At 38.3% G+C, this 26312-nt stretch overlaps 1 protein-coding gene across 6 annotated transcripts in view; it reads right to left on the minus strand.

The window, feature by feature from the left end:
- Positions 1 to 21923, minus strand: part of Smox (Smad on X) — a 273080-nt gene extending 251157 nt beyond the window's left edge. For all 6 annotated transcript variants that reach the window (XM_067147627.2, XM_067147626.2, XM_067147628.2 and 3 more), the window contains exon 1: positions 21389 to 21923. In XM_067147627.2, coding sequence (XP_067003728.1) covers positions 21389 to 21585 — 197 coding nt within the window. In that variant the 5' untranslated portion in view covers positions 21586 to 21923. The remainder of the gene's footprint in view (positions 1 to 21388) is intronic.
- Positions 21924 to 26312: the final 4389 nt, after the last annotated feature.

Below are 26312 nucleotides of genomic sequence, written 5' to 3' on the forward strand. Positions count from 1 at the left end.
GTCTTTCCCCAGCACAGGAGTCATTTCCTCCAGGCACTGGTCAACATTTAATCCACGAGCAAAATTGTAGCAGATAATTGCGCGATATTCACCTTTAGATCACAATGACATCTTGACTTGCTTTCAATCCCACTGCTTGGTAACAACTGGTGTGAAGGTCGGGCCTTGCTGTCTTCTTGACCGGTTTTCACCCCTCACCATAACAGAGGTATCCAGCCAACCGTTTTTGCGTATTACAAAACTTTTCTAGTGCCTTTTGTAAGTTTAAGGCAAATACCAAAGGAGTAAATGTAAATAGGCACCATATTCAACGCATTTGATTTGAAAATGACGCAGCAATAGTAGCAGACTGCGAGAAAGAGTTGTCTAAGATGCTGAATGTATTGTCACACTCATCAGCATTGTCAGATTCATGCTTCCACATTAATGTCAAGACCAAGATATTAGTTGTGAGTCCTGAACAAATTCATAACATCAAGCTTACTGACAAGATAGTGGAACAAATCACCAGTTTCCCTTATCTAGGAAGCCTGATTACCAATGACAACAGATGCAGCAAAGAGATCAAAAGGTAAATAGCACTTGCCAAACAGGCGTTTAGTAATAAGAGAAATCTTTTAATCAGTGCAAATTTTGATTTTGGAATTAGGAAGAAATTTGTGATTTCTTTTGTATGGAGTGTGCCATTGTATGGCTGTGAATCTTGGACAATCAGAGATCAGGAATGGAAACGACTGGAAGTGTCTGAGAAGTGGGTCTGGAGATGAATGCTAAGGATTAAATGGATTGAAATGAGAACAAACAAAAGCGTTCTGCAAGAAATTCACGAGAAGAGAGAACTGATGTCAACAATACAAAGAAGAAGAGCTAAATTCACTGACAACATCTTGCGACACAATACCTTTCTTATCAATCTGCTGAAAGGGAAAATCACGAGGAAAAAAGGCCGAGGACAACGTAGGAAAAAATTCTTTCAAGACTACCAGTGGCTCCAAGTAGTCTATGCAGTGGCCTCCACGGTATGAACTAGCCATGCGTCTTGGTGGGTGTGCTGCTTACCAACTGATGAGCCCAATTTAGCACACTTGGGCGAAATGCTGGCAACCAGGAATGAGTTAGCTGGAAAATTTATAATGTACAATAACGGACCATTTACTCATTCGGGACAAATATTTCAGGTTCCCTATGGGAATCAACAGGCAGGCATCAATTTTTGGTGATGAGACAGTCCCTCATAGTGCATTGGCACTGCTGGTGGCTCCAAGTAGTCTACGCAGTGGTCTCCATGGTATGCACTAGCCATGCGTCTTGGTGGGTGTGCTACTTACCAACTGATGAGCCCAACTTAGCACACTTGGGCAAAACGCTGGCAACCAGGAATGAGTTAGCTGGAAAATTTATAATCTACAATAAAGGACCATTTATATTGGTATTATAAATTTACTCATTCGGGACAAATATTTCAGGTTCCCTATGGGAATCAACAGGCAGGCATCAATTTTTGGTAATTAGACAGTCTCTCATAGTGCATTGGCACTGCCAGTGGCTCCAAGTAGCCTACTCAGTGGCCTCCACAGTATGCACTAGCTGTGCGTCTTGGTGGGTTTGCTATTTACCAACTGATTAACCCAACTTAGCACACTGGGGCAAAACGCTGGCAACTAGGAATGAGTTAGCTGGAAAATTTATAATTTCCAATAACGGACCATTTATATTGGTATAATGTTTTGCTTTCCAACATAGTCACTAATATCAAAGCAATGAATTCATACGACTGCTCCTGTACTTGTGCTTATAGTTCTTCAGACAGGGCACTGATGTAACTAGTACTTTAAAATGCTAATGTTATTTTGGTTTCTATTTGTGGAACTTTTAAGATACGTCTGTTGGAGAGGAGTCTGTTGCTTTCTACATATTTTTTCCCAAAGACACTACAATACTATAATAATACGTCTGTTGAAGAGGAGTCTGTTGCTTTCTACAGATTTTTTCCCAAAGACACTACAATACTGTAATAAAGATAAACTATACAATATTTCTAACTAAATTATTCATTCATAATATTACTCACTATTTTCTAAATTCATAACACTCTTAATACAGAAAGAGTTGGCGGTGTGGTTAGAGTCACGCAGGTGTGAGCTTGCATTTGGGAGATAGTAGGTTCGAATCCTACCATCGGCAGCCCTGAGGATGGTTTTTCGTTGTTTACCATTTTCATACCAGGCAAATGCTGAGGCTATACCTTTATTACGGCCAGGGCTGTTACCTTCGCAATCCTAACTCTTTTCCATCCTTCTGTCGCCAAAAACCTGTGTTAGTGCGACATTAAACAAGTAGCAAAAAGAAAAAATCTGAATATTTCTCCAGGCCAAATTTACAATTTATCTGAACAAGTTAAAATTTTAGTGCCAGAAAAACTTAATTAGGCCTATATCTAGTATAAACTCAAACATTTTGGGAGGTAGGCCTCAGGGGCCACTCTCCAGGTTCGGGCCTGATCAGCTGGTACAAATGATTTCAATGTCTTCTTGCACTTTTCAATTAAAACAACTGAACTACAATAGAGCCCATTTAGCAGGATATGCTCAAATTGATGTACCTTCCATGTGGCGAATAAAATGAAATTACAGAAATCAACACATAGTCCCTATAAAAAGTGGTGAACCATGGGCAATGAATGAATCACAGCAATGTTTGAGCGGACAGCTGATATTGTCCTATCCCCCCCGCCTTCTTTTAAGAATTAACTGACAGCGAGCATGATTTCTCTCTCCTGCAACATGACTCCACTATAGCCAATATTTCAATGAGAGAAACTGAGTGTTCTAGCAAAACAGAGCTAGGCATAAGTTTGGTTATTTAAAGTCAAAAACTTCATTATTAGTTCCGTATTGAATCGAGATTCACAAATAAAAAGGGAATTATAAGGTCCACCTATTCAATACTGAAGAAAATTATGTGATAGATTCTACAAGTCTGTTAAATCTTCACATCTCATTTATTTAGTCATATGGGACCGGTTTCGACAAAAATTGTATGTCATTATCAGCCAAGAAAACAAAGACATTAGAAATAAATTAAAATTTACATCTCTAGTAAAATTATACCAATAGTTTACAAAATTATTCATATTAGGGCTAAAATGTTTATACAAACGCAAACTGATAATCGTATTACATCGGTGTATGTTTTATATGATGAGGTGTACACCATAATAATTAAAATTGAGAGATATACTAAAAATCTTTGTACAATACACTTTGTAGTAAAACGTATACAATTGTCAATTTCTTGGTACTAAATAAGTGTAATATTTTTGTTAACACACAGTTTAATACATTATTAAAAATAGATGGGTATTGTAATTAAGTTTCATGAGGCTAAAAAACAGTATATACAATGATGGTGTTAGAACATTTTAATTGGAATACAGCTTTGTACTTAACAGAAATAATGATTAAAATATAGTAATTGCCAATTTGAACAAAGTAGGCAGGTTGAGTTTATAGATCGCTGGTGTCTTGGCATTAAAAGCAAGGTACTAAAATAGTTTTTTATATCAGCTTGCTTCACTTTTATGTCCATGACTGCCATAATAAATTATGATATGAGGTTGATTAATATAAAATGGCCAAGGCTCTTGTTAAAACAGTGTGTCGAAAAAGGATCTTTTCTGAAAAATCTGTGGTTACATAGGTGGGTCTAGAGCGGTCTCGAACCAAGACGGAACCTACAAGAAGAATAAGGGCACGATTAGCATTACGAAAAGGAGACGGGAAAAGATATATTAATGAAACATGAGACACACTACAGGTGCCAAGCTGATAGAAGTTAAAGAGGAACTAACAGACTAAACTGACCGGCAGTACATCGCGGGGCAGTACATCTTGGACAGACCAGTAGATCATTTAAAATTAGATACACGGAACATGTAAATGCAATTCAATACAGAAAATTCTTTGCGGTAGATCAACATGTGATCGATTATAATCACAAATTTTATGGTATAGAGCATGATACAGATATTATTGAAGTAATAAATAAAGGGCCCCTACTTGACATAACTGAACAATGTTACATTTCAGTTGACCAATACTATAATCCAAATTTCAATTTCAATGATTTAACCGAAAGACCTACAATTTTGTTCGACACACTCATTACAATATCAAATCATCTTAAATTACCTAAAAATCGATCAATATTTCAAATAATACATAATACGCTCGTATATTACCCCTACTGCTATCCGCGCCCGCCCAAGTATAGCCCCGCCTCTACCACACCTTCCCTCCTCCCACTTAGCTACCCTGCCCCCCTCAGCTCTCTCTCGCGATGTACTGCCGGTCAGTTTAGTCTGTCAGTTCCTCTTTAACTTCTATCAGCTTGGCACCTGAGGTGAGTCTCATGTTTCATTAATATATCTTTTCCAGTCTCCTTTTTGTAATGCTAATCGCGTCTTATTTTTCTTGTAGGCTCCGTCTTGGTTCGAGACCGCTCTAGACCCACCTATGTAACCACGGATTTTTCATATAAGATCCTTTTTCGACACACTGTTTTAACAAGAGCCTTGGTCATTTTATATTAATCAACCTCATATCATAATTTATTATGACAATCATGGACATAAAAGTGAAGCAAGCTGATATAAAAAATTCTATTTTAGAACCTTGCTTTTAATGCCAAGACACCAGTGATCTATAAACTCAACCTGCCTACTTTGTTTAAATTGGCAATTACTATATTTTGATAATTATTTCTGTTAAGTACAAAGCTGTATTCCAATTAGAATGTTCTAACCCCATCATTGTATATACTTTTGTGGAACGACTTATAATTGAGTACCTCTTTTTTAGCCTCATGAACAGTGTTGCCAACTTATATTTTCAAGATCCGCTAAATACTACTAAAAATCCGCTAAAATTCTGCCAAGAAATCTGATCTAAAATAATGAACAACAAAAATGAGCAATAATAATAATAATAATAATAATAATAATAATAATAATAATAATAATAATAATTGTACCGGGCGGTACACCTCCACACCGCTAATTTAAAATGTTGCGCCAGTTGAAACTCCTCTGATGGAGGAAGTCTGAACTTTATCTACTGGATTAATTTTCACGTTTCTCAGAAGATGTCACTACTTGGAAATTTTGGAGTTTTTGAACTGGGTCATTTTTGATGTATTTTTGTTTTACCTGTAGTAAGAAGTGTGAACTTTCTCTTCTAGAGGACACTACTGAAAAACTACAATGGTGCACCCTAGTGCGAAGTGAAAGAACTGTTTTTTGGAGAAATTTTTATTTCAAAAGTTTGTTTCTTGTTAAATTTCTTTCTGTTATTGTTTAAGTTGGCTGTATACCCCTTTCTTTCCCCTTGTTTTGTATTTAGCCAATCCCGAATTTCTTTAATTAATTTCTGACCAATCTGATGTGTCTTCCCCAACTTGAATATCTTGCTTAACCCTAGCCAATAAAGTTTTTGTGGGCGGGTGTTCTCATTCCAAAAACGCCTCGAACTTTCCGCGAGAGTATATAAACTGCTGATTTTCGGGTCTCCGGGCCACTGCAGTACCATCTTTCAGTGTGTAAAGTACATAGCAGGGGGCGGGTAGCGCCTCTTTCTTCGGGCAGCAGTTCAACAACAAGGTAATGGCCGTTTAATAACTTCTTTTCTTGCTAGCTCAGCAGTTTAACTCTCGGGGCGGGTCCGAAGCGTTTCCAAGATGTAACTTTCCCTAAAATGTAAAGACACTTTGTATTTATTCTATCTTTTAAACTACATATTGGGATAGAGAGTGCTTAACCCTCTCGAGCTCCCACTCATATTGTTCTGAGGTGAACTTATTTTTCTCAACCGATTCTTCCGTAACAGTAATGTAAATTGTTTCTTTCTTAAGTCACCTCTTTAGTATGGGATTAGCCCTTGCATTAGCGGCCTAGTGCCAGATTAGGTTTTTAAACAAGTGTATTAGGAGTGCAGATCGCCTCCTCTCAAATGGTTATTTTAGAGGTCATGTAATTAACCTTTTTCTCACTCAATAGGCCTCAGTAGGTTGGGTATTTTACCCCTGTGTCTATGTCCTTAGAGGACAACTTGAAGGTGGAGTTTGGTGTGGCCTTTAATAGGCTTAATGTTGAGAGCGAGTGGCTCTTTCTCGAAAATTGAGTGTTGTATGCCTCGAGGAGGCTTTACTGTGTAATTGGGAGCAAGTGCTCCTGGGCATGATTGGGGTCTTCTGCCCCTTTGTTGAATTTCTGTATATCGTAAGATTGGGCTAATTGTTCATGTATTGTGGGTTTGGCTCTCGGAGCCCATCCTGTAACTCTGTAATTGTACATTCTCGAATAGTGGCTTTGCTACTCTGTACCTGCCATGCTTGTTATTTCTTAATTTTGAAAAGAAAATATAACCTTGTTAAATTTTATCTTAACTTTAATTTCGTATTTTGAGGTCCGTTCACCCCCGCACCTTCTTTCACCTCTAACTACCACGGAAATCTCCGTAACAATAATAATAATAATAATGATAAAAGTAAATGCCTGCACTCACCCGATCTGCGAGTTTCACCGCGAACCGGCGAGCTAAAACTTGTAGGCGTTTTAGTGCCGGGTGCAAACTAGGTGAATCCCCTATCTCAAGGGACATGCATAAAACAGGCCAGTTCATTAAACGGTCTTCCTTCATAGAATAAATATAAATGCTACTCTCTCACAGTTTCATTATCTATCGTCATTCGTCAACTAAGAGATAAGTACCCTACCCTTTCTCCATGCATTACAAATTTATGATACTATGATCTCATAACATCAAATCCACATAACATGTTTTCCTCACGTGACTGCTAGCTTCTGATACGAAATATGGAATAGCTGAGACAGACTGGAGTACAAATTAAAAAACGTAAAATGGATAAAACACTAAATTCCGCTATAATAAATCTAGAATTCCGCCAAATAATCCGCTTTATACTATAAATTGAGGATAATTATGTCCACCTTTTCAATACAAAAACAATGTGACGTCATTAACACATCACATATTTATTACCTTTCAAACATTGGGACCGGTTTCGGCATTATTTGTATGCCATCATCAGCCATAGGAAACTTTGTGACAAGGCCTGAGTACAATATTAACATAACTTACAACATATATATATATATATATATATATATATATATAAATTGAACATATTCTTACATGACTTAAAATTTGGTGTACACCATAAAACCGTGGATTAATATTGGTAGCATATTTTATGTGACATATGACTTATTTCCTTTATCAATTATTTGACTAAAGTTAAAGCTTTTTGTCAGTTTTTATAAATATTACAAAATGTTAATTGAGCATCCAGATAACAATTTTCAATCTTTAAAAACTTTTATAACAACTAGGCATTAAAGATAATAGTGCATTTGTTTGGTCAAAAATACTAAATTGACATGCATTAAAATGAAATCGCCTACTGTCAGATTGGAAAACAGTGACCTATTTGTACTAGGTATGGGGATAAGTTACATTATAAGTCTTTAGTAATTCTATATCTTGCGTTGATATAGTTTGGTTATGTAATAACAAGTCGAATAAAATGATAAATTCGGCTGATATTTTAAACTTCTAATACTCATAGTCTGCTTTCTGCCTTTCTGGTAGACAGTTCCTCACCAGCTTCATTCTCGACAACATAGTGCTTAAGGTGAGTTTCTACTTAAACGAAAATAATGCCTATTAAACTTAGTTATTCTTACGCTAATACATAGTATATCTCTCTCTCTTCTTAGGTCCGTCTTAGATCGAGATATTTCTAGAACCTCAAAGACCTCGAATGTAATGGTCCAAGAAATTTCGGTTCACCAGTCCACTTCTATCAAGTCGATCTACATTTTAAGAACATTAGCATAAAAGACGGAATATTACATATACGAACATTGCTCAACGACATTATATTACGAAATAAGAAATTTATTGAATCCAAAATCCACCTAAAACAGAGTGAACCTGTAATCAATTCTAAGAGGAACTGTTTTTCTCACTATATATCTTCACTGAAAAAGGGACCTCTATAATGGACAATTAATGTTTTAAAGTCTAAAATATCAGCTGAATTTATAATTTTATTCGACTTGTTATTAAATAACCAAACTATATTAACGCAAGATATAGAATTACTAAAGACTTATAATGTAACTTATCCCCATACCTAGTACAAATAGGTCACTGTTTTCCAATCTGACAGTAGGCGATTTCATTTTAATGCATGTCAATTTAGTATTTTTGACCAAACAAATGCACTATTATCTTTAACGCCTAGTTGTTATAAAAGTTTTTAAAGATTGAAAATTGTTATCTGGATGCTCAATTAACATTTTGTAATATTTATAAAAACAGACAAAAAGCTTTAACTTTAGTCAAATAATTGTATACAAGAAATAAGTCATAATATGTCGCATAAAATATGCTACCAATTTTAATCTAAGGTTTTATGGTGTACACCAAATTTTAATAGTCATGTAAGAATATGTTCAATTTATATATATATATATATATATGTTGTAAGTTATGTTAATATTAGGCCTTGTCACAAAGTTTCCTATGGCTGATGATGGCATACAAATAATGCCGAAACCGATCCCAATGTTTGAAAGGTAATAAATATGTGATGTGTTAATGACGTCACATTGTTTTTGTATTGAAAAGGTGGACATAATTATCCTCAATTTATAGTATAAATCTAGATTCAATACGGACCAAAATGAAGTTCTTAACTTTAAATAATCCGCTGTCGCTAAATGATATATTTCTCAGCTGACAGTCTTCTAATTCCGCCAAATTTAGCGGAAAATCCGCCAAGTTGGCAACATTGCTCATGAAACTTGATTACAATACCCATCTATTTTTAGTAATGTATTAAACTGTGTGTAAACAAAAATATTACACTTATTTAGTACAGAAAAACTGACAATTGTATACAGCGTATTGTACAAAGATTTTTAGTATATCTCTCAATTGTAATTATTATGGTGTACACATCATCATATAAAACATACACCGATGTAATACGATTACCAGTTCATGTTTGTATAAACATTTTAGCCCTAACATGAATAATTTTGTAAATTATTGGTATAATTTTACTAGAGATGTAAATTTTAATGCCTTTGTTTTCTTTTCTTGGCTGATAATGACATACAATTTTTGTCGAAACCGGTCCCATATGACTAAATAAATGAAATGTGAAGATTTAACAGACTTTAACAGACTTGTAGAATCTATCACATAATTTTCTTCAGTATTGAATAGGTGGACCTTATAATTCCCTTGTTTATTTGTGGATAAGTTCAGTTACTGTGCCACTTTTGCAGAGGAGATATATAGGCGCAATTGCACTGTCCTTTGTTTCTTTCTCACGGTCGGTGTGATTGTGCGGTACATAAGACTGCCAACACTTGAATTTTAATTTATCTTTTGGGCTAGTGACAAAGCCATTGGTCTGGACTGGTTAGGTCCAGCTAGTGACAAAACGACTGGTCTGGATTGGTTAGGTCCGGCTAGTGACCAAATCATTGGATTGGATTGGTTAGGTATGGTTAGTGACAAAACTATTGTGTTTTTATTGTACATGAGTTGGTAACAGAAAGTATTTGACTTGATTGCTGGGAATGACATCATATCCAATTATGTCTCAGCCAATGGAAATGCTACTGCGCGCTTGAGCAAGGAACAGCGGATGCCAAATTACATCTATATATAAAATAAGAGTTTTGTCTGTACATTGCTCAGAATTTGCAAATAATGGTATTTCTGTATCGGTCATGTCCACAGTAACAAGGAAATGCACTTTTTACTTTTCCGTAATTTCTGCCTGTATGTATTTACAAGCATCACGAGAAAACGGCTGACGAGAATTTTATGAAAATCGGTATGTAAAGTCGGGGGATGAGCCACTACAATCTAGGCTATAAAGCATTTTATTCACACTGAGTGAATTGGTAGTTTAGGGGAAAGCCTAAAATTTAATTCTTAAATATTTATATTATTAGTGGTCCTATCGATAAATACTACATACCTAAAGTTATATAGAATTAAATTTCCGATCATTTATGTCTTATACATTTTTACCGTACCAGCTATGATAACACAGATATTCATGAATTTGTATTTTTGTTGCTCAGTCCATATCAAAGCAGAGCCATGAAAAATGGGTTAACAGAATTTATTGAAAATCGGTATATAGAGTCAGGGAATAAGAAACTACAGTTTAAGCCAGGGCCTCTCAGAGTGCATGCACCAGTGCACGATGCAAAAGACGACTTTGCTTGGCTGACCAGCTGTCTCTCTCTTTCCCCACGCCTGTCTTGCTCGCCCCACCCATCTCCCTCGTCCTCACTTGCTCCATAGCGCTCCAAATCCGAGCAGAGTAGCCCAGAGACGAAGCGTTGTTCCGAGCTGAGCCGAGTGGGACCAATGCACTGTGCATAGGAACTCTGCACCTCAGCTTGCACACATGAGATTTTGGGTGTTTGAGAGGCCCTGGTCTAAGCTATAAACAATTTTATTCACCCAGGATGAAATTGTAGTTTAGGGGAATGCACCTAAAATTTAATTTTTAAATACCTATGTAATTGGTCCTATCAAAAAGTACTACATAACAAAAGTTATAGATAATACAATTTCTGATCATTTATGTTTTATTCAGTTTTACCGTACCGACTATGATAAGAGTGGTATTTCAGGATCGGAAGAAAACTAAATGTGAAGGCCTACAATATCGAAAGCGCATAACATTGATCAACAACATTACATTGACCATTGTTTGTTGCGATATTCTTTGTATCATGGTGCCACTCAACTCAGATAGATGGGATTACTGCTGCGTAACAAGTATAACAGCCTGACTGAATATTGGCAGGAAATAGCTGGGGAGTTGGAAATCTTTCTTCTTTAACATGCCATTCCTCTGGTTCATACATTTCCTGATTCTGCTGATATGTAAAACACTGGTTCATCACAGTATTTCAGCTATTCAATCCTTACTCTGATGCGCTGTTTTGAATGAGCAGTGTATACATTTACGGCAGAGACTCGCTTGGTAATAGCAGTAGTATATCCTGGTCTAGAATTACAAGGTACCAAGCGAGTTGGCCGTGCGGTTACGGGCGCACGGCTGTGAGTTTGCATCCGGGAGATAGTGGGTTCGAATCCCATTGTCGGCAGGCCTGAAGATGGTTTTCCGTGGATTCCCATTTTCACACCACGCAAATGCGTGGCCGCTTCCCTCCAACTCCTAGGCCTTTCCTATCCCATCGTCGCCATAAGACCTATCTGTGTCGGTGCGACGTGAAGACACTAGCAAAAAAGAATTACAATTTAGGCCGATTCCAAATGATAGGACCACAATTCACTAAATAACTCAAAATTCAACCCTGAAAAAGAGCTGTTTCTTCACTTTTATAAAATTCTATATTCATTTTATTCCAAATTGGCAGTGAAGAGGGGTTTCTCCTCAGGCTTTGAGGTAAAATTTGCCTCCAAATCAGATAGTTTTTTCCACCACCAGTGAATGAATTGAGATTTTCCGACTCATCGCGTACTCCTAGGGAATAGATTAGTAAAAGGACATAGTTTTGCCCTTGGACTCTCCACTATTCGACCCCCCCGTCAAAAAAAAAAGACGAAGAGTGTTCACGGATCACGGCTGTCTGTGGCTTGGTCATTCCAGGTCTGGAACTTTGGACTGTTAGATCGGCAGTGTAGTACTGTTCGTTAAATGTAAGAAAATCTGTGGTTTATCGAGTATTTCATATGAAATCATTGCTTTTAATCGCGCCATTCCTACTGATGTCATTGTAATGACCTATGTTCATTTCAGTTGGGAAATCTACTAAGACAGTCTTGCCTACCATTACAATGAACATTCCCTAACCCAGTCCTCATATGAGAAAAGATGTTTGGTGACTTCCCCGTCGCGTTTCTAGGGTAACGTTAAGAGCTATGCAATTTAATACAATCTTGCTCACGAGTATACTATAGATGGGAGCTCAGGAGAAGAGTTTCGCAAGGAATGTGGCCGGGAATGCGTTAGCCCTCGTTTCTCCCCTCGTCCCTGGCTTCACGTCACCAAGCTGGTGTATGTACTTGCATTTCTGAAAACGTTTGCCCTCGGAGTTGCAGTGTCCTTAGGTGGTCTCTTCCTGCAAGGCACTAGATGTATTTTTGTATATCGCAGGTGGGTAACATTATTCATCTATTAATAGACCACATCTCACCAGCAAAATATTAAGACAAGGCAGTTTCCAACTAATAGTAATCTAGGTTATTTTCCACTGACACTGGGAATTTATGCCATGTTCAACATTCGAAAGAGCTTCTGTTATTTTTTATTTTAATATATATACTGTATTAATTATTATAATACTTTTTATATATTTTTACAAAATGATCATCAACGTCCGATGACGGTTACATTACTAGAAGAAGACGATATTTATTTCCTATATTTCAAATGTAGTAAGTTTCATGAAGTGAGCTACAGGCAGGTCAATTTCGTTCGTCAGTGTGCCGAGTTACGAATGCATTCTCTCTCACACACATGTCCCGGTGTGTTCGTTACGTAAAGAAAATAATAATAATAATAATAATAATAATAATAATAATAATATAATAACATTACCGTTTGTGGAACATTTCTGTGTACATAATTTTACATTGCCGTGCGTGTTGTGCATATGTTTGTGGGTGGGTAAGTAATATTTCCACTACTAAATAATGAGGTTGTATGCGCATTGTTATGTGTCACTGTTGATATTAGACCTATTGTATTCTTACTATGTGTAGCTTTGTCATTCCTTAGAAGAGAAGTGCCGAAGGAATTTGTTCCTCCCTATTTGGGTTCTGGCAAAATATGACACTTGTGTCTTATGCCCCAAAGAAAAATAAGTCTGTGCTAATGTTGTCAACAATGCACTTGGAAGATGATAGCATAGATAATGTCTGCAGGTGGCCACAACAAACCGAATATAACTACCTTTTACAACCACACCAAGTGTGGTGTGGATGTGGTTGACAAGTTAAGCACCTCCTACACCACGTCTAGGAAATGTAAACTCTGGCCATTGGTGATCTTCAGAGTTCTGGATATTGCAGGAATAAATAGCAATGTAATTTACAACTGTAACATGCCAGATAAGAAGATGAAGCGCAGTAAATTTCTGGTAGAAATTGGTATCAAACTTGTTGAAGATCAACTCAGAAAAAGAGCACTGAAACCCGAAATACCTAGCCATATCCACCAGAAAGCAGCCAAGCAAGTGAAGATTTAACTAAGTGATGGTTCACAAGCAGAGCCAGGTCCCAGTGGCAAGTTAAGATGCACTACTTGTCCCAGGAGTAAGGACACGAAGACTAGGTCATTCTGCAGTAAGTGTTTACGATATATGTGTATAAAGCACATGAAAAATGTTTGTGAAACTTGCATTGATGTTGATGAACACACGACTAGTGAATCTGAATGAGACTTACAATGAAAGGAATTGCAATAGAAACGAATACGATTGCAAACTGAATTAACGTTGCGTCAGTGATTTGTATTTGTTTGTTGATGTGCCAATAATATACCTTACACTATATTGTAGTCTTATTCTCTGTTAAAACCTCTCTTACTGTTTATTTATGAAAATACAACTTTGCGTTATTTCCAGTAACACAGACGACAGGAAACTGCTGCGGGTCCGAGGACACCCCACGTTACTATTAACGTTACAAAAAACCACGTTTCCACTCCCGGGTTAACAGCATACTTCGTGGGGGGTTTGTTCTGTTGCACACAATGATACGAAGGATTATCTAACACTATAACGCTGTTCTTGGGGAGGTTAGGCAATAGCTTCTCGCGAATCCCCTTCTCAAAATTCTCTGCATTCATCTGGCCATGATAATCTCCTGACGAGTTCCTGGCCTTAAAAATAAGCAACGCTCCTTCCAGGAAACCATCTTCACATCCCGCGTGTACAATTATTAAGTGGTTCGATGAGCTTCTGTTGGTCATAACACCAGGTTGATTGTCACTTTGCCAACACTTATTAAATGTTAAATTATTATCTACCCATGTTTCATCTAAATAAACAATGGAACGATTATCTCTTCTGTGACGCCGCATAGCTCTTAAATACCTACAGCGCCAACGGACAATGTCTGGGCACTCCACCAAAATTTTTCTGAAATTCTGACACTTCTTCCACTTAAATCCCATATCTCTTAAAATTCGCCTCAAGGTATGAATGCCCCACGGAAATTCGATTTTCTCCTTGATGCCACTCAAAAGCTTGGGGCATGTAGCCACTTTCTTCTGGACTACATAAAAGTCTTGAATTACTTCTCTTATTACCCCTCTATTAAACCCATCACACTGCACTTTTCTTTCTTCGGGACGTGGGCGATGCTTCCCTGGTATTGATAGTGACGTATCGCCAGCTGCTGTACTTTCCTTGCGAATTCTACTCACTGCGTTGACTGAAATGCCTGTGTAATTAGATACACGCAAATTAGTTTGCCTCAGTAAATGTTTCAGTTGCCCTTCTCATGCCTCTTCATCACATTCTTGGATAACATGTCTGATAACCTCCCTAGCTTCGCTGTGGATAGTCTTTCCTTTCTTCCGGCAGGGGTCCATAATAGTAATACAAAGTAGCACTATAATAACATAAATGATTTTATAACACAGTCATGTAAGCCTGAATATATAAATCGCTGTTCAACACTTACAACACACAGACAAGATCACCACTACTGAACTGTTCGACTGGCCACTTGTATCATCAAAGGGAGACTGGCTGCTGGCTGGCTGACGATACTTTTAGGAAGAACCATAGCCGAGACGACAGAGAGAGACAACTGATCCCCCGTGTCCCACTTCACGTCCTGCTAGTCTTCTCTTCAGCTCGCATCTATACCTAATCTAAAATTCTGTATACAATATAGCATTCCTTAGCAAAGCACGGATACATCAGCTAGTTAGGTTATAAAAGTAAGGCGCCATTCACAATGCAAACATAACCATAAACTTAACGACATAACGTAACCGTAAAATTAACGTAAAATGTGTGGTATTCACAATGGAGGAACGTAACATTAATGTAAAGAGTACACAGCAGCCAATCAAAACACAGCCATGTTATTTAGCACAGAAGTCGGGTTTTGGGCTATCTCGCAGTTTTATATTTCTATACCTCGATAGAATCAAATGACGTGGTAGCGGAATTCATATTACTTCAAACATCTATTGCTTTGCTCCTGGGAGCTGTGTACCTGAAAGGGCGATCTAAACAACGGTGCAGAAAGTGGGTTCATCCCTTGAATCAAAGAAGGTTATCTCAGGGCGATTTCAGTAATCTACTGTAAGAAATGACCCTCATTAGTTCTTTTTGTACATCCGGATGAAACCTGAACTGTTTGCCTTTCTTACGACTGGCTTCCCCTTTTCTAATAAAAAGAAATGTAAGGTCTACTTTACCGACATCTATGCCCCTATCTATCACACCCCAATGAGATGTTTGGATCTATTTGTTTCGATCTATTTGTTTGGATGATATCGTTTCTGTAAACTAGTAGTCTGCCATAATGTTAAGAAATATACAGGGACACTTTTTTATCTTGTTTTATTTATGACAGGGATTGTCACTCGCCGGTTCGCCAGCGCTGCCAGCTTGTCTCCCACCATTTACTGTCAGATTTCATTGCTACAGCATATTTATTTCCACATATTCTCTTTCAGTACAGCACCTTTGTAATTCTTTTTCCTTTTATCATACATACATACAAAGATTATTTTGAAAGAGAATTACAAGTGTTTCATCGAAAGAAGTCCTTATATCGCGCACAAAATACAATGTTTACGTCTGCTCTGATTGGCTGGTTTTTAAACTTAACGTAAAATTAACCGCAAGAGCTTGGAGTTTGCAATCTCTTAATTTTATGGACTCGCAGTTAAGTTTACGTCAGCGCATTGTGAATGGTTCCATCAGATAACATGGCCCCAAACTTCTACGTTAACGGTAATTTTAAATTTACATTACGTTACGTTTCCATTGTGAATGGAGCTTAAATGTGCTTCTTGGGGCTGGTAGGTGGGTCCCTGGCTGTTGCAATGAACACATCTCTCTCTACAAGGTATTCCACATAAGATTTGTACTATTTCACATCCACTATAATGTTATAAAACTTAGGGTGCAATTACTGAATTTCTACCCAGAATTATTAGCAGGAATTTGTGCTGCTGCCTCCTTCCCCCACCCCCACCCACCAAATTACTCAATATAACTCCCTGTGATTTTTACCTCTGTATTAGTTAAAAATATTGTATATACAAAACAAATCGATACACTCTAGAAACTGAAACAAAATGTCCACCAGGATGTTGACAACATTAAGGCCTCTACACACGACCCAATCTGCTGGCTAGTTGGCGCAGTAAATCAGGTGCTGCTCTACACATGACCCAATCTGCTGGGCCCGATCTGCAGGCAGTTGGCGTGGTAAAAATCGGGTGCTGCTCTCCACACGGCACAATCTGCAGGGCCCGATCTGCAGTAGGGTGGCTCGCTCTGGCCTGGAAACGCGTGATCATGGCTCCCTCATTTTCTAAATTTCAAAAAATAGGAATTGCATTGACTTTGTTATCATTGAAGTCGATATGAAAGAGAAAATATTGGGCTAAAAGGTGGTTATTACAGAGAAAGAAATTGTCGTACAAATATTATGAAAGAACTAGAATCATTCGATTTTAGAAATTTTCTGCGAATGGATATCGACACTTTCAATGATCTGCTCTACCTGGTGGTGCCTCTAATAAAGAAACAAGACACTATAATGGGGGAAAGTGTGAGTGTTCAAGGGCGATTAATCATGACTCTAAGATTTTTAGCTACTTGAGCGAGTTACAGAGATTTGCAATTTAGTGCAGCCGTGTCACCACAGATTTTGCCCGGCTCCACGGCTAAATGGTTAGTGTGCTGGCCTTTCGTCACAGGGGTTTGATTTGCGGCAGGGACTGGAATTTTAACCATCATTGGTTAATTTCCCTGGCACGGGGGCTGGGTGTATGTGTTGTGTTCATCATCATTTCATCCTCATCACAACACGCAGGTTGCCCACGGGAGTCAAATCAAAAGACCTGCACCTAGCGAGCCGAACCCTTCCTGGGATCTCCCGGCACTAAAAGCCATACGCCATTACATTTGATTTTACCACAGCTTTTGTCTAAAATCATTCCATAAACATTTTGCGCTATTTTTAATAGTCTGAAGGGATACATAAAAGTAAGTGATTAAAATATATATTTCTTTAATGTAAGAGTATTCATTTCTGAAATTACGTATGAGTAGAAAATACGAGAAGAAACTAACCTAAAGTTATAAACTAAATTAATCTAAATTATATTATTGTATATAGTGAACTACTAATCTAACTGAATCTGCTCACTGCCCTCTGACACACGTCACACGTGCTAGGTGGCGACGAGGCAACTGATAGCTTATCGGCCGACTTCCGGAATGTAAGTTGGGAGATTGTGTGGTCGGCCCGACCAACCACCCGACATGAGTTTTGTCGGCCAATCTGGTCCCAACAAACCTACACACCACCCAATCTGCAGGGACCCTGCAGATCAGGCCCAGCAGATTGGGTCGTGTGTAGCGGCCTTAAGCATACAGCAAGTAATGTACAGGGCAAATTTTTTCCTTCCGCAGCCCAGAGTTTATAACATTATAAGGAAGCTAAAATAATGCAAATCTTACTTGGAATACCTTGTAGAGGAGAGATGTGTTCATTGCGATGTCTAGGAACCCACCATCCCGCCCCCAGAAGTACATTTACTTTTATAACCTAATAAGAGCAGCAGCCACCATCGGCCATGGCTAGCGTAACTACTCGCATTCTCATTGGTGAATGTGAACAGAATGTGACGTCACTGCCATCAATGCTGATAGGTACATTGTGTTACCAACCCCGGCTGAACAAAAGCACAAAGAAAAACACCATGTAAAGGAAACAATGTGAAATACACTGTTCAGACCAATGGTCTTGTCCACGGCAAGAATCCTAACCGTCCAGACCAATCATGTTTCCTCACGAAACTAGGTGCCTAAGGCCGCTTCGCGGCTTCTAACCGTCCAGACCTATGGTCTTGTCCACGGCACGAATCCTAACTGTCCAGACCAATGATCTAGTCCACGGCAAGAATCCTAAACAATAATCACCTAATCACCACCAGTAACAGCAAGTACCACTCATTAGTTCCCAAGTACAGAGGTTGGTAGCCTTGATCGCTTCTCGACAACATTCTACCCGAGCGTGCAAACAAACGACAGTCGTACAGCGCGCAGCTGAATGTAGCGATTGCTGGGCTGCGGAAGGTAAAATTATAATAATGTACAGTTTCTTAAAAGAGATGGGTGCCAAAAATGTGTGGTCAATGCAGATGGGTATTTTCACCATCTCTTTTTACAACATTTGCAAGTAACGAACTTCTTAAAATAGTTCATCTTACTGCTCTACGGTTACTTCACCACCGCCGACCTCTGCTGACTGATGGCAATGACCGTCATGCTTATTGAAAGGAAAAACACTACTTGGCTGGTTCTCAGTTCAAATGCTCTCACTGAATTTATTTTCAATGAGGTAGATGAATATCGTGTTGTATTTCACATCAAACATGGCTCAGAATACACATAGGACTATACTGGGCTGCAGTTCAAGGAGTATGTACAAACCAAGCATGGTGTACTTTTTCCCTAGCGTATTAGCATCCCCCGCAAATAAGGCACTAAAAGCAATAATGTCAATGACAAAGCATGCTAGTATCCAATGTTACGACTGGTAACAGTTTGAAAATATAAAAATTGAATATTCTTTTAATACTAATATTTAACATTCTTGTTTCTTCGCCTGGACGTGCCGCAAGAACTCTATTGCAGTAGATCGTCACCGTCAAAGCTGAGCGAGAGGCTATTACCACTCCATGCAGTGGTTACGCTCTGAATCTCTTCTAACAGCTACGCGAGTATTACTGCGCCTGCACCAAGCAAGACGCCCTTCCCCTCGACACAGAGATGTATCCTGGTACGTTCTCCGGTCGTGTTACCACAACGGAAGGAGGAAACAAAAGCTTATAACTTCGGTGCTGAGTTGTACTGTCTGTTCTTTCCGCCGCGCTCAACAGTGCATTACTATATTATTATTATTTTCTATTGTAATACGAAGTGACTTTTCTTGTTAAAGTGTGAATTTATGTTAGGTAAGAATAGTCTATAGAACTGCACAATGCATTAAAATAAGAATATTCATGTATAATAGAAAGCTTGATGAACACGCCATTTTCGTTAAGAACTTTTGAAGAAAAGGAAAACAATTGAAAAAGGTAGACCCACGCCATTCTCTTAAAAATTTAGTCAAGGAATCGAAAAGAACAGTACGATATTTTCATGACTCGTGGTACATAGATCTGGAATGGTTATGTGGTTGCGCAAAAATTATTATACTGTATTGTTGGCCATGTGTTCCATTTTCCTCAGGAAAGGATGCTTGGAATAAAGACGGTGTGGACAATTTATATAGTATGAGTTTTAAAGAGACGCCATAAGGTGTCTCAAGCACTCATCGTCGCTGTTGCCGATATGATTCAGTTCGGAAGGTCCAGAATAGAGTATAGCTCACAGAAAGAAAATTAACGAGCATAATGAGCTAGTAAAAATAACAGATATATTATCAGCACTGTAATAAATACTGCATGTTCTTTTAAAGTAAGGATTACCTTTCAGTAGTCAACGAGAAACTGAAGAATCTGATAACAGAGTTAATTACAGGGATTCTTTCTTTCTTTATCTGTTTACCCTCCAGCGTTGGTTTTTCCCTTGGACTCAGCGAGGGATCCCACCTCTACCGCCTCAAGGGCAGTGTCCCGGAGCTCAGACATCGGGTTGGGGATACAACCGAGGAGGACCAGTACCTCGCTCAGGCAGCCTCGCCTGCTATGCTGAACAGGGGCCTTGTGAGGGGATGGGAAGATTGGAAGGGATAGACAAGGAAGAGGGAAATAAGCAGCCGTGGACTTAAGTTAGGTACCATCCCGGCAGTTGCCTGGAGGAGAAGTGGGAAACTACAGAAAACCACTTCAACGATGGCTGAGGTGGGAATAGAACCCCCTCTTCTCAGTTCACCTCCTGAGGCTGAGTGGACCCCATTCCAGCCCTCGTACCACTTTCCAAATTTTGTGGCAGAGCCGGGAATCGAACCCAGGCCTCCACGGGGTTGCAGCTAATCATGCTAACCAATACACCACAGAGGCAGACTACAGGGAGTTACTAACGTTAATTGCTAAAAAAGATGACATTTCGGCACCACTTAGAAACATCTACAGTTCTCTCCGGACTTTCATCTGACATTCAAAATTATATTATTGATGCCATAGCTACTTTTATGACCAACGAAATTAAAGACAAGGTTAAGAAAGCAAACTTTATTTCCATTATCTTGGATGAAAGTACAGACGTTTCTAACAAAGTACATGTCTCGACTGTATTTAGATATGTTAGTCTTGAAGGCGAAATTCAAGAAAGTTTTGAGATTCGGTGATGTAAGCGGTGACCGTTCTGCTACTTCTCTCTCTAAACATCTCTTTGGAAAGTTTGGAAAGTTACAAGAATTTCAGTGTGGTGAAAAGTTTGATGGCGCAACAGTGACTCGTGGTACATAGATCTGGATTGGTTATGTGGTTGTGCAAAAATGAATAAACTGTACTGTTGGCAATGTGGCCTAAACTGAACTTGCACTAGGCCCGACCTCTCCCTATTTGAAAAAACGCAGGGATAAGCAAACTTCAATCTATAATCACCATTATCTTAGTGCTGTATATTCAGGTAGTAGAAAGCATGAACATAAATATGTTAATAAGTAGAAAAAAATGAAATACTGGTGATGACTTTTGTTTTATGAGGATATAAAACTAGGTAACCATCCTATGAACTCAAGTCGTTTCGTTAACGAGCTGAAATTGGTACCGCTTTGGTATTCCCAAATACAAGACAAAATATTTTAAATAAGCTTCCTTAATACAGGGATGTGGGCACATACTACCACAACCAAGTTGTTCTTTTTCAAAGTACACAAGGAATACTTCTTTTGGAATGTTTCATTCATTAACCTGAAACATCACATGCATAACCAGGTCTGTCACCAACCTGGCAATGAATAGCAAAACTAGGGATTAATCCACGAAAATCACAGTCCTATGATAAACAAAAGAGTGGAAGTACAAGATGTATACAATAATACTTTTTCTGAAGGGAAAAATATCAGAGAATGGCTTTTCGGTATATACCAACCTTGGTATAGTAATACACTTAGTGTTAGAATCTTGTGTTGTAATAGCTTTCTCCAACTCTTCCAAACCCCCAGTTTTTTTTAGTTTTTTCACCAAACTTTTAACAGCTTTCTCGCTCCACTTATCTTCCCCTTCGCCTTTCTTCCACCCCAAAAGTCGCTTCACGATAGGAGGTGTAAAAGGGAGCATAGACGTCATAGCTACATGAAATCCTAGGATTGTGAAAGTGCTCCCAAGTTTTATTGACACTTTAAGCAATTAGAAATAAATAAAATATACATAAATTTAATACACATCACAGTATTTCACTACAAACCCACACGACCCCAAACAAGTTACAACGACATGTTGTCAACTCACAGACGTACCAGACGTTTTTCCTACATCGAAAAATATAGTTCTGTCTGGGACACCAAATACCACTTATTCTTGGACTAAATGCCACATACTGTTCAAAAAATAGAATGTGTACGCATTATAACTACTCCCATAACTCTGACACTCCTCTACACACCAATTCGAGGTTGATATTTAGTGTTAGCAGGAACAGAATATCAGTCCGCTAGACCATGGAATTTGTATATGAATGTTATTACCAAATGAATGAAAGGTTGTGGATCTTCCTTGAAAGGTACGCTGTCTATGAACAACACTGAAGAATAAAAACATATCTATAACAATCTGAAATTATCCCTAGCACAGGGGGGTTTCCCCTTTACGACAAACGATAAAGCTTACTTTATCTCCTATTAGACAAAGATTTCACCATGAAGTACAGGTAAAAACACAAAATTATCAATTTACAAAACGGTATATTTTGGGATAAGAGCCCGCCAAGGGCATTTTACTTTTGAGGCTTTCCTATAATTTTTATTTTATATTTAGAGCAAGAGTTTACAGAATAGCACACGAATGTGCATAATATCTTGCATCTGGTTCAAGGAAGTACCTACAATTTCTCGCAAAACTTGTATCGGGTGCTGGAATCGGTGCACTACCAGCGCTCCGTAATTACTGGTTTGGTCCGACCAACCTGTGTTCATCATGACGTCCATGGCATAAAAGTCCCCATTTCAGTTATTTCTGCTTTTCTTTTCCTTTCTTCGTGTTAAATTAAGTTACTTGCTGCGTGGTCGACAGTAGCAAAGTAATCTTGATGTTCCCGATAAAATTGTTATCGTGCCAAAAGGTAAGAATCAAGGATACTCTAAGTAAAAGTGTTCGAGTAAAAATTGGAGTACCCCAAGGAACAGTGTTAGGACCAATTCTTTTTCTGTTATATATCAATGATCTGTGTGAGCTAAACTGTAATGCAAAAATTAACTCATATGCTGATGACACGGTAGTCACAGTCACGGGTGAAACTTGGGAGGACACCTTCAACAGAGCTCAAGAAACCCTAGTCATAGTTCAGAAATAGCTAAACAACCACCTACTTACTTTAAATGAAAGTAAAACAAAATTCCTCTGCTTCTCGCATAATAAAACAACGCAACCCTCAGAAAATCTAACACTAAAACTCCACATACAAACTTGCAAAAATACTGAAAGCTGCAACTGTTATACTTTACAGAAATCAATACATGATTCATACCTAGGGATAATTATAGATAGTCATCTGAAATGGAATTTTCATGCATCAAATTTGATCATCAAACTTCAGAAACGTATTTATATATTTTACAGAATTAGAAATGTTATTTCAACAAAAGCCTTGAAGTCTGTATACTTTGCCTTAGTTCAATCGCAACTGCAATATGGAATTAACAGTTGGGGTGGAATACTTGATTCACACTTGGCTCAGGTAAATTCATGCCAGAACTACATACTGAAAGTCATGTACAAAAAGCCACTGACGTTTCCAACATACGAACTGTTCCAGCAAAGCATGGTACTTAACATACGGCAGCTATTTGTGCATAAAAATTTAAATCTCTTCTGCAAAGAACACAAGCCAAAAATTTTCACTAGGCTTCAAGACAGAACTGGAGTAAGTATACACTTTACTTGGTCAAAGAAATCTAAGTTGTCTAGGACCACGGATATACAATGCATTACCCGTGGACGTGATCAGTGGCAATCAGAATACATTGAAGAAAAGACTATTCACATGGCTCATTAACAATTATTACAAAGTAAATCAACTTATAAAATTCCATTATAATATTTAAATCAACTAGCACACTATTCCTCTCTACTAAGAAACCAACCTTCTCCTTAACCCATGCCCCTCCTTTCCAGCTTCTTGTTTAGGCCTATTACACCAAATACAGAAAAACAGTTCATAAAATTACTCTAATTAAATATCACCAAAATGTTAATGGAGTAAATGATATTAACTAGATGCCATGATGTACATAATCTAGCTATTGTATTTTTGAAGCCCACACACAAGTTTACCTTATGTGGGATTCACATTGTATCTTATACTACCTTTGTATGTATATGTAAGATACTGATTGTGAATAAAAATGTATAAAAATGTAAAATGCAAAAAAAAAAATTCTTAGACCAACCGTGATCGTGTCATGTCGGATATTCTTATTATAGAGCTTTTCTTGGAAATCTTGCTTTTATCGATTCTATTTCTGACAGTTCTGATTTTTCTTTTTAATGTTCCCATATTATCTCATATTCTTAAGTAACAATTGGCATTATTTTTGCTGTGAATCTGAATAGTTCCATTGCTGTTTTTTTCTTTTTTTACAATTGATTGTTCGTCACAACACAAATACCGGTAGGTCTTATGATGACGATCGGATGCATTCGTGTTCGAGCTCTCATTGAGTGCGGTTGTTTACAGTGAAGACAAGTGTTATTCATCTTAGCGTGTGCAAGTTGCTGCCTTGGTAGCATAGTGACTTAGTATTAACTATCGTGTGCTATATTCTGAGTGCCATTGTGTTTTTCATGTAATTCATTCACTATGGCATTTGACAGTGGGGGAGGAGGAACTAACCGTAGTCCGAACCTTCTAGAGGGTGGCGATTTATTGGTCGATGGTCCAGTTGATATGACTGACTCAATTATTCTTAAGTCAGATAATGGGGAAGATGATTCCATGGATTCACTTGAGGATAGACCGCTAAACGCAACACAAACACCTAACGCCGCCATTCAACAGTCTGACACGCCTCCAATTGGGGATGAACAGAATACTAATTCACATACGGTTCCCAGAAGTAAAATTCTACCAGCGACAAGATACCCTGGCAATCATATGGGCCCCTATCTTGTGTTTGTTGAAGCAAATGATAACAACAATGTGGGCAACTTACACCCAATGGCTCTTTTATGAGCGAAAAATTCCGGCTATTAAAGCTATTCATATAAAAGGAAAAAATCGGATCCAATTAACTTGTTTTACAGCTGACGCTGCAAATCATTTTATGCAACACACCATTCTCAGTGAGAAAAACCTGAAAGCTTATATACCTTCCTCAAATGTCTACAGGGTCTGTTTAGTAAGGGGAGTGGATTTGTCGTTAACTGAAGATGAAATTAAGCAATTTAAAGATTGACCTGTGCCCGTTATAGGAGTCCAGCGCCTTAAACGAAGGAAATCTAACGGTGATTCATTCGAGTATGTTCCGACAGGAACAGTGAAGATCACTTTTGAAACTCAAGTTCTTCCTCAGCAGATTTTTAGCGTCATTTTGGATGTTCAGGTTTTCATCTTTAATCCTATTATTTGCAAGCATTGTCAACGTTACGGACGTACAGCTCCCAATTGCAGGGCAAAAACTCCTCGTTGTGGCCGATGCAGCAATAACCATGTCACGAAAGACTGTCAACAAACGCTTGTCAAATGCCTCCACTGTGATCAGAATCACCAGGTAGGATCCTCGAGATGTGCCGTACACCAACAACAGACGGCTATTAAGAAGCATATGTGTACTGAAAACGTTTCCTTTGAAGAAGCCAAAAATAGGTTGCAGCCCGTTACCTATAATCCTACCATACTACCCCATCATTTTCCGTCCTTAGCTGAAACTCTGGGAACCAGACCTGATAATTTCAACCCGCGTAAGCGCAAAATCACTACCTATGTACACAGGGAACCACGTCCACCCCCACGTCCGAGTTATAATAGGGAGACCTACCTCAATATAATACGAACCCCCCGCCAACGGAACCATCACCAGCTACCCAAACTCCGACTACCCATAGTATTACATCGGCGGCCCCTACTAATCTTGCTAGCAAACACGATCAGGGAATAGCCCCTTCCACGTCACAAGTAACCCCTGTTAAAGATATACGTAAAGAGATCCAGGACAACTTTGTTAATCTGATGGAGCTAATGGGTCCAAATGTCCATGGAGACACTTATTAAAGTTGATACCGGTACTTGATAAAATCCTCCCCCTTTTAGGTACTAAGCATGCAGATACTGCAATGGAACTGTAGGAGTGTGGTAAACAAGCGACATGAGTTAACCTTACTCATTAACGAATTCCAACCAGATATTATCTTCTTACAAGAAACATGGTTTTCAAATTGTATTAACTTTCGCATCAAGGGATATACTATCGAACGATTAGATGGTCCAGGATATGGTGGAATTGCAATTTTAATTAAGAATTGCATACCCTATCATCTTCTCCAATCGGAACAGGCTATAGCAGGCACTTACTTTCAGCGCATACAAATAAACGATTTTATTCTTTCTAACTTTTACTGTCCTTCCGACATACATGGTTCCTACCATAATTGGTCCAATTTCTTTAACCAATTTACCGGTGCGAAGCAAAATATTATATTTGGAGATTTCAATGCTCATCACATAACCTGGGGAAGCAAGAGCAATAGCGTCAAAGGAACTCATATCTTAACCTCTTCTTTTGAAGTAAATCTCACCATAATTAATGATGGATCACCCACCCGTCTAACAGCCCCTACAAATGCTCCAAGCGCGGTCGATC

Source organism: Anabrus simplex, chromosome 5 (genome assembly GCF_040414725.1).
Source record: "Anabrus simplex isolate iqAnaSimp1 chromosome 5, ASM4041472v1, whole genome shotgun sequence".
In the NCBI taxonomy this organism is placed as follows: domain Eukaryota; kingdom Metazoa; phylum Arthropoda; class Insecta; order Orthoptera; family Tettigoniidae; genus Anabrus; species Anabrus simplex.